This window comes from Mizuhopecten yessoensis, unplaced genomic scaffold (assembly GCF_002113885.1).
Source record: "Mizuhopecten yessoensis strain PY_sf001 unplaced genomic scaffold, ASM211388v2 scaffold3259, whole genome shotgun sequence".
Taxonomy (NCBI): Eukaryota; Metazoa; Mollusca; class Bivalvia; order Pectinida; family Pectinidae; genus Mizuhopecten; species Mizuhopecten yessoensis.
In genome coordinates, this window is record NW_018404955.1 from 59,059 (window position 1) to 69,751 (window position 10,693).

General features: G+C 33.1%; 1 protein-coding gene across 1 annotated transcript in view; it reads left to right on the plus strand.

Moving 5' to 3' along the window:
* Positions 1-10,693, plus strand: part of LOC110447273 (chitinase-3-like protein 1) — a 20,520-nt gene that overhangs the window by 2,943 nt on the left and 6,884 nt on the right. The window contains exons 2-5 of the mRNA XM_021492850.1: positions 4,328-4,449; positions 5,474-5,594; positions 9,909-10,059; positions 10,220-10,388. Coding sequence (XP_021348525.1) covers positions 4,328-4,449; positions 5,474-5,594; positions 9,909-10,059; positions 10,220-10,388 — 563 coding nt within the window. The remainder of the gene's footprint in view (positions 1-4,327; positions 4,450-5,473; positions 5,595-9,908; positions 10,060-10,219; positions 10,389-10,693) is intronic.

Genomic DNA, 10,693 nt, shown 5'->3' on the forward strand with positions numbered 1-10,693 from the left:
GGGGGGGTTGAGAGGATCGAGATTGGTAACAGAAGAACAATTTATCACATTAACCTGTCCATCGTTAAGTAACAGTTGTATTATATCAGCTCAATATACTTAGAGTATTCCTATCTATTACTGTTACCACTTAATTGGTTTTCTACATATAAATCATGAAATTGAGGGGTTTTATGGGAAATCAAGAAGGTTTTGCCACTTTTCCCAGTCTTTTTGGAAGGTATGTCTATGTTTTTCATCTTTCCCATTCACAATATTTTTCTGTATCTCATAAGTCTCTTTTATACAGTTTATAAGGCCATTTACTGATAGAGCTTTTTCTAGGCATCTTGCTTTATAAACATAATATTTTATGATAAGAATAATTTGGTTATCTACCATGTATCGAGTTCTGGTTTGATCACATATACCGAAGATATTTTAAACAATTTATTATACCAGATAGGCATTTTGGAAAAGAAGTTATCTCCCTTGCATTGATTATCTCGTACTATTACTAACGTTTTCCATGCATTAAACACGTCTTTCCAAAAAAGATTTTTGCTCGTCATTTCACATTTAACAATGTATTCCGTCCCACAGTTTGCTAAAATATTTAAATCAATATAAGTTTTTAAAATCTCCTGCCATTTACTTGATGTTGTAAATAGTCTCCTTATCCATGTTAATTTTAAGGATTCTATAAAAGACATCACATGCATCATTTTCAATCCACCATCAATATAGTCTCTTATAACAATGTCTCTTTTGGTTTTGTCAACTTTGCTTTTCCATAAGAAGTTAAATAGTTAGGTGTTTAATTTTTTAATAAAACATTCATTTTGGTTTGGTAATGCAATAAATAAGTGATTGAGTTGTGAGATGAGTATTGATTTGATGATATATATTCTACCAATTGGTGTTATTATTCTCCTATTCCATGTATTTATAAGTGCCTTTATTTTTACTAACTTTTTATCATAATTCAGCCTAGTAATTTTATGCAAGTCTACATGAAATTCTATGCCCAAAAGATTAAAAGTTTTATTTCCCCACTGTAATTTCCATTCTGGATAAAGAACTTCCTCACTATGCTTTTTACTTCCTATCCATATTACCTGAGATTTTGATTCATTTATTTTCAACCAAGAAATTTTTGCAAAATTATTTAATTCACCAACTGCTTTTTTTAGGGAAATGTTTGTACCATCTAAAATCAACGAGGTATCATCAGCATACTGTGATACTAAAATAGGACAGTCATTTATATTGATACCCCTTACTTTTTTATTGTTTCTAATTCTTATCGCTAAAATCTCTGCACACATTATAAATATATATGGTGCAATAGGGTCTCCTTGACGACAGCCTTTTCTTATTTCAAAAAATTCTGATAAATTCCCCCCCTGATTTATTGAAGAAACTGCATTTTTATGTAAAACTTTTATCCATTTTCTAACCTCTTCCCCGAATTTAAAATAGTTTAGTACTTCATCAATGAATTTCCAAGATACAGAATCGAAAGCTTTCTCAAAATCGATAATCAATAGCATCCCTGGTATATCATTTCTCTCTGCGTAATCCATAATATCGTATATCAACCTTGTGTTTTCTCCCACATATCGCCCAGAAATAAAACCTGTCTGATCTGGATCAATTAATTTATCTAACACTGCTTTTATTCTACTTGCTATACAGCCTGATGCAATTTTATAAGTTACATTTAAGAGGGATATTGGTCTCCAGTTCTTTAAAAATTGTCTAGGTTTTTCTCCTTTAGGTAAACATATTATGATTCCTTGTCTTTGGGTAACAGATAATTGTCCTTTTATATAACCAAAATTGATAGACCGTACTATAAAGTTACTTAACTGTTTCCAAAAGCATTTAAAAAATTCTACTGTAAAACCGTCTGAGCCTGGACTTTTGTTATTTTTCATATTTCTCATAATTAGTGCTGCTTCCTGTACAGTAATTTTGCCCTCTAAACTTAATGCTTCTGACCTATTCAGCCTTGGAATTTCACAATCTACTAAAAATTCTTCTAAATTAGCTTCTTCTATTTCATCATCTATAGTATATAATTTTTCATAGAATAGTTGAACTTCACTTAGAATTTCTTCTTGTTTCGATATTATATCACCATTGTCTTTTTCTATCTTTGGGATTATTTTTGAGGTGTAATTTCTATTTTCTAAGTTAAAAAAATACTTAGTAGGTTTCTCCCCTTCTTCCACCCATTTTACTTTGGACCTGATAATACTACCTTTCAATCTTTTTAGTCTGATTTTTTCCAATTCTTGTTTCTTCTCATTTAATTCAATGAAATCAATATTTTCACTGTCTTCTAAATTTTTAATTGTATCTATAAGTTTTTTTTCTGTTAAATTTTGTTGCTTTTTTTTATAAGAAGAGTATGAAATGGTTTTACCTCTAATTTCCATTAGGAGAGTTTCTAAAAACAACTGGTCATTTATTTGAAACATAATTTCTGAGTCATGAATTATATTTATATTATTTAGGTTGTATATTGGAAGTGCATATTGTATTTTGACATCTATGATAGTTTTCTTGACAATTTCAAGATAATCTATTTCATGTAAAAGAGAAGAATTAAATTTCCATAGCCCTTTACCTTTTTTGAATTCATTAAAAATTAAAGAGATTATTGGCATTGAATGATCAGACCTATATCCTGGATCGATAGTAGAGTTATGTACACTTGGTAATAAATTTTCTGATATGAGAAAAAAGTCTAAACGTGCCTGTTTGGTAGGATTACATCTTCTCCAAGTATATCTTTTTTGCTCAGGATGTTGTTCTCTATAAATATCTACCATTCCAAAATCTGCAACTATTTCATTTAGTTTGTCTCTAGCTTTTGGGTTGTTAATATGTTTATAACTTTTATCATAGTCTTTTTCAGGATTAAGCACTAAATTAAAATCTCCACATATTATAAAATATTCATTATTAAAATCACTAATAGTTTCTATTATATTGTCATAGAAAGTAGGTGTGTCAGAATTTGGTCCATAGACTGTTATCAGTGTTATACACTTACCTTCTATTTCTACTTGCTTAGCTAAAAAAAAATCCCGTCGAGTCTTTCTTTTCCTTGGTTACTTTCACTTCAAAATTATTGTTAAATACTATTAAAACACCCCTTGAATTCGATCGCAGTGAGTTGAAGTAGCACTCTAATCCCCATTCTGTTCTTACTATATCTTCAATATCTGGAGTGAAGTGTGTGTCTTGTAGACAGTAAATGTTAAAATCTTTTTCCCTCAGGTACTTAAATACATCTTTCCTTTTGTTCCTATGACAATTCGCCGAGACTATTTTAATTCCTTCCATATAGCAGTAATAAACAAATGTCTTGAAACAAATCGCCCTCCGCACCCAACAACGAAGAAGGCTAGAGAAAAGGATAAAGAGTAGGAGGAAAATAGAAAAATGACATTAAAAGGAAGAAAAAGTAAAACATACCTAATCAGGTCAATACATTTAGCGAACCACCATCAACACACGCACTATGTAACAGGATGTAAACACACAAAACCGGAAGTACATACATCTCTTATAATTAGAATAGAAAGGAAACGAAACGGTATTTTTTCCGGAAATTAAAATAAAAACATATAAATATTGTCATATTCATGATACTTGAGATATACCTGTCAACATTAAATAAATTCCTTGTAATATTAAAGATTGACAGTCTTATTATTGTTTGACTTTAGTTGCCTTGTCTATATTAGTTTCAATAATATTTGCAATATGAGGCTGTGTTTTCCTCCGAAACAGCAATTTTTACTTATAAATTTGTCTATAATTTCAATACTTTCATTAGGCTAAAGTTTCCATTTTCTACTTCATGTAAAGGAATATCCCAGAATATGCTTGTTTATCTGATATGTCACTTATTTTTACTTTTGTTGTGAATTTTTTTTAAACATTCCTGACGTATTATGATTTCCTTGTTTACATTCGACTTTTGTAACCATTAAAAATTCAAAATACCAATGAAACTGATACAAAAATCAGTATATGATAATATATAATATGGACCCGATTGTTCAAAGCCAGATAAAGATACTGACCCAACAATTGTATTCTAAAAAGTTATTAAATATGAAGACTACTACTGCATGTTGTACGTTTTACTTACTAACAGGAATATCTAAAAACATTAAGATATTTCTCAATAAATAATTTTCGATAATAAGCTATAACAGCTCATTAATCCTTGGAACCATGAACAACTGCGACCTGACAATGATCCTACAATATCATACATAAATGCTCGTGTTAACAAAATATTTACAATGTATTTTTTGGAACACAGGAACTTCGCCAAGCGTTTGACCTAGATGGTACTGGCTTGATGCTCGTGTGTAATCTCTTCGGCCCTACCATTGACGATTTCAACACAAAGTATGATCTAAACACTGTCAAGGAAACAGTGATGTGAGTAATACGGTAATTCGTGATGTAATATTTTAATTTGTACTGAAACTTCTTTTATTACTTTTACGAGAAATGGTTATAGCAAACAAATATGATACATACATGACAACACAAACACATATATCCTGTGTAATAATATAGTAAACACTTCCCCTGTATAATAATGTAGTAAACACTTAAGCATAGAACTGCTTTCAGTTAGCATTCATAGGCAATACGAATGCCAACTGGACAAATGCTAATTAAATGAAGCTCTAGCGCGCTTCATGTTGGATTTGCCTTTGTCCAGTTGGAATTCATATTGCCTATGAATGCCAACTGAAAGCCGTTCAATACTTATATTTACCATTTTTGGAATCTGTTAATCTCATAAAAAATCAATTACACTTATCATTATTCAACATTTATTCTAATAATGTATGTAAAGTGTATTCTTGTTCAATGAATAACACAACCATTGCCCGGGGAGGTTCAGTGGTATCTAACGTAACAACAAATTTCGAAACGATCGCATTCAAAATGGTCTCCAATCAGCCATCTTTGACTTTTACAAAAGAAAGTTTGTTATCAGTATTTGCTAAGTGGTTTCTGCATGTATGAAGTTTTCCATTGATGAGATTTTGAAGTAAAGTGAATATTGTCCTTGGATATACATTTTGTACCTGATTTCATTGGGTAATGATTTATTTCCAGTATTTCAAGATCAAAACTGATCGCTGCGAATTCTGCTTATCGAATATGGGGAATATGCATGGTCAGGTGTATAGCGGGGCCCTTTGGGACCTGTCAGTGTAGTTTTCTATATAATATAATATAATATCTTATAATATATATAATAATATATTTTTATAATTAAGAATAAATTGAATTTTATCGTATTGAACAAGGCTTAGCTATGGGCAGGAGTATTTTGGCTATCTCCCCCTTGGCGAACTCTTCTTTGTTGTTTGTCTGCTAGCCATCATGGCCGCTTTAGCTCATAATATATATAATAGAATATTAATGCATTTTGTTATTTTTATAGGAACTACGACTTTATCACGCTGCAGACCTACAGTTTGATTGAGGACTATTCGTCTGTCCCTCATCACAGTCGCAGAGTAGCGAGAAGCGATGCCACTGGAGCGTCCTATTTCCTAAACCTTGTAATCAATATATTTTTTTTACCTTTTGCAATGCATTCAATGCAAATTAATTTGATAATTTTGAAGTCCTTTACGCGTAATTGAAGTATGTTATTTGTTTGATTTCCAAGTGAAAATAGTTCATTTAGCCAAAGCAGATACGTTCGAAAGAGGTTTGTATACAGAGTGCAGTGCTTCACACGATACGCCTTAAAGATATCTCACACGTTGCATAATTATTTAATAGATGTCCAGGAATCAGAATAAAAAGAGTAAAATCAACTTATTAAAATATGCATAAGTTCTGCATAAAAAGTGCACGTTCACCTCCTCTGTGCTTGCTATGCCCTAATCGTCGACGCCTCCGGCATTCCGTTCAGTTAAATAAGTTTGAAATAAATTCGCTGCAGTCTTAACAGCAGCATTTGTATATAAGCGTCACGAAGAAAGTCCCGCCTACCAAATGTTTTCATTGGTTAACATTTTTTAAGCTCTGCCTACAAATATTCATGAGGGAGTAGTCCTCTTTCTGGCAGGGAGTAGTCCTATTTTGGGGAGGGAGTAGCCCTCAGATGGAGATATTTAAATGATATTAGGGAAATATGACATTTTATCGTATTGTTTCTTTATAGGTAAAACTCGGTAGAGGTATGATAATCAATTATAACATTCCAGGGATATAATCAATCAGTAATAATATTCCCAGGTCAATATCAATTAGAACTAGCATGATCAGGATATAACCAATTAGTAATAACATTCATTGAATACAATCAATTAGAACCAACATTTCCGGGATTTTAATAAATCAGTTATAGCATGCACAGGATATCGCAAACAACTTATACTATTCTGTGGATATAAACCATCAGTATTTACACGCTAGGTATAAAATAAATTAGTACTAACATGTCAGGGTTAAACCGGGAAAAAAAATCAGCACTAAAATTGGCATATAAATGTTGAAGTGGACTATGTGGGCTTCATAATTTTTCAAAAAAAAAAAACGAATTTGGTTTGAGACTACAATTTTGGGCATTTACAAATCTGTGTCTACACATCAAAAGCTAGCTTTTCATGTAGTCTATTTTTGTACTCAGCACATGTGTAAATATTGTGAAAAATCCACCGGAATGACCTATGCTAAAACGTGAGTATTTCTGCTACCGAGAAGGCGATATTTAATTTCAGACAGGTTTTAAGAAAAACAATTCTACTTGCGCGGGTCAAATTCTGGGTTAAAAACCATGTTTTTCTGCATATTTTGGTGTTTTTTGATGTGGTAACCATGGTTTTCAGAAGTCCCAAATCTGGGGAAATCACTTTTTGAAAAAAAAAATGTTCTTCTAAAAAACACCTATTCAAAATGTAGTTTATAAATATATATATATATGTAGGTGTGTTGTGCAGGATGAATCCGCTATCCATGTTTATCCGAGACATGCCCTTTATTTTTAGGGTCAAGCCATTTCTACTGTACTCTGCCACCTAAGTGATTTCTTTTGCAAGTTATAATCAATTGTCAATGACACTGTATCTGTATTCCGGGCACCGTCGTAATTTTGAATTCAATGTGAATATATTTCTCATTCCTTTCAGAAAGCCTCATTGCCACCTCTGGAGATTTACATTAGCGAATATTTCCAGTTCTGGTATAGGATCACCAACCACAGCTTTGTATTTCTCGAGAAGAAACGTATACACGAATATAAGTGTTGTAAAAAAAGCGTAAATGTACACAATCAATGCCTTAGTAAAGTTTGAGCTACACCGAAATATATTTTACATTACGGTACTTTGAACATATTTATGTAAATGGATATCTTACTTCATCAGCTTTAAGTCTTGTCATTGTCTATAGTTATATGGTCCAACTCTGGACTCCGGAGGATGTTCAGTACGTATACGTTCTACTGCTCCGGCTATTTGCGCGATGCCGCGACTGTACACTTGGTTTTATTAAAAAGTGGCGACATTATCACCTGTCACACCTGGACACGTACTCAAAACATCACCCAATATGGACAAATACCGACACTACATGACAGGTCCACACCAAATATGGACTTACACGTCAAGGTACGGACAGTATTAAACACTCATCGGACAGAACACAGACAATAGACATATGAACTATCCCTAACAGGACACGTGTACTAGACTCAAACAACCTTGTTATTACATAAACGTTCTCGTGTATTTAATAAACACTAAAATACACACACATATATATATCTACATAAATATACTGTCGTATTTCCATGTGACACATAAATTCACTACGATACACTTTTAGAAGTCAGATAGGCTTAATTTCACATAAAAATGATCGCAATTGTCGTTTGACATCACACCACCAACTAAAAGTAGGTTCTAAGTAATTATACAATACCGATATTTTTTATCTCTACTTTACATGTGCATCTTTATGTGTTAGTCATACTGTTGAGACCCAAACGAAAAGCTATGTAAAGACATTACAAGTATTTTAAGAACATAAGACTTTGGGGTCACCAGCTTTTTGTTTTGATGTCTCCTGGGTCATGTTGTTATCTCGATCTTTCCTTGTTGTCTCCTGGGTCATGTTGTTCTTTAGACTTTTCTTTGTTGTCCCCTCAGTACTTTTGTTATTTAGACTTTTCCTTGTTGTCACCCGTCCTGTTTAGACTTTTCCTTGATGTGTCTCGGCCCTGTTGTTGTTTAGACTTTTCCTTGTTGCCCTCTCGGTCCAAGGTGTTAGTTAGACTTTCGTTGTTTTTCTCAGTTCCTGTTTTTGTATCGACTGTTAAACATTTAGTTGGTTTTATGTTTTGTGTTTATAGGTGTAACAGACATAATATTTATGCATGTTATTGCATTGACACAAGTTTTACTTTTATCAAAGCCATACATACTGACATTTACATAAAGTTAGATTGCAAAAATATATCGAATTTATGAAGTATATTTCAAAAGAAAACGATAAGAAATAAAAGTCTAAATAATTACTGCTGAAAACCCTTTTTATATAAAAACAGTACTTCCCAAGTCCAATTGTTATGCAAATGATCTTCAACTACTAATTCTTTAACAACTCCCAACGAAAGTTTTAAATGCCCCACGCAAATACGAAACTACAAATGTATTCCGTGTCCAAACCGGACACCAGTAGGATGTGCGCACTTCGAACTTCCTCTTTTCTTCTCGGAGAAGCACATGGCGGTTGGGTTTTTTCTGGAGTTAATTCACGTCTTCTGAGGGCGGTAACGTGTTTCATCTGTTTATCAATTCTTCTTTTACTATACTAGTTATCACTGTTATAGTTAATTTGTCTTGTTTTGCCTTTTTCACGGTATTTTTCGTCGTAAAACGTCCGTACAATTGCCACGCGTTATGGTTCCCGTTCGTTATCGTGTGCGTTTTCGTGTACGGTGTTTTTTTTGTGAATAGGGTTCATTTTATTCAAAACATTAAGGCGAAATTGTTTGTTTATCGTGTTTTTTACGAACGATAAAGGACTCCTCCAAGTCTGACAAACGGGGACGGAGGAAAGACAAGGCTAGCGAGTGGCGGTTCACAATTTCCTCCTGGTTAGGGTGTTCCCCCCATATTACCACTTGTCAGTTTCGACAGTATTGGGGACACTCGTTCCCTTCTGGTTCCATAGTTCCATTTCCTCAGGGATTTTGGTACAACTCCCCTCCCCTCCCCCCAACCACAACCACAACCACAACCACAACCGACATCTACAGAGGGATCAAGGAATCAGTTCGTGATCTTATTTGTATATTCATTTTAGAAAGAAAAGGCAAATATATCGAGTCAGTACAAAAGTATCCAATAGCATTCTGCTACATCGGACATAGACGAATATGGAAAAACAAACTGTTTTAACTCCAGAAACACCTGTCGTAAATATGAGAAACTTGCTCACCCCTGTTTTTCATTCTTTTGACCATCACTTTCATAAATATGGCTATATTTGCAGTATTATATTAACAAAACCTAATATCTCAGCAGTTCAAATACTCATATTCAATTGGTTTTATATATATTCTATGCATTTTCGCTACTACAGTGTAGTAATTATTTCTATGAATATTTTTTCCCCGTTTTCATAAATGCCAACTAAGAGAAATAAGGGCAGTTATTTGCCATAGCTCTTTATTGAATTTTTACCGTTTGGCGCCCGCAAATGTGACTTATGTGAAACAGCCAAAGAAAGCAGAAAGGCCTAGCGGTCAGTCTTGTGTACTTGTTTCTTTATTCTATATTTTCTTTCGCAAGAACATGTTTCTTTATTATTTAATATTTTATAAATTTGTTTTTGTCATCAAATTATTTTCTATTATTTAGGCAAAATGGATAGTTGAGGAGGGCTATGGTGGCGCGGCGATATATACATTAGGTGACGACGATTTTAATCAAGATTGCACCTCTTCTGAGGTACCCTTTCCACTCATCAGCACTGCCAAGGGTGTATTTGAGGAGGCTACCGCTCCAAAAGGTGAGTTTTTATTGGAAAGTATATATGTATGAGAGTTGATATACGACTGAGTCATAAGGACTCATGTTTGCCGATTTTTTAATTAAAATAAATATGGAATGATTTCTACTAGCTGTTTCGTATAAACGTGAACTAAGTACTTGATCTTTCTCTTTGACAGAGTACAGGCGTGTGTGTTACTTCACCACCTGGGCGGAGCTTCGTACGGGGGCTGGAATATTTACAGCCGATGATATAGACCCCTCTCTGTGTACCCACATTATTGTCGCATTCGCTGAGATTTCAGATGAGTGCGAACTTGAAGTTTCCGACGTAAACGACACACTGATGTAAAAATAATATATATAACCGCTCGCACGCATACACACACATATTTCTATATCTATAATACTTGTTTGAATTTAAACTTTTATTATGATTTAATTGCACAGATCCACAAGATAACATTCCTTACTTACTAAGCATCTGTACCTAATCACGTATTAATTTTAAAAGTACTGGAATATATTAACTAAGTATTAAAAAATGTTAAATTTAAAAGTAGTCGAAAATGACAAACATTGTGAATATGGGAAAATGTGTAACTTTGTAAGTACTGGAATATATATAACTTTGTAAGCAGTGGAGAATATAA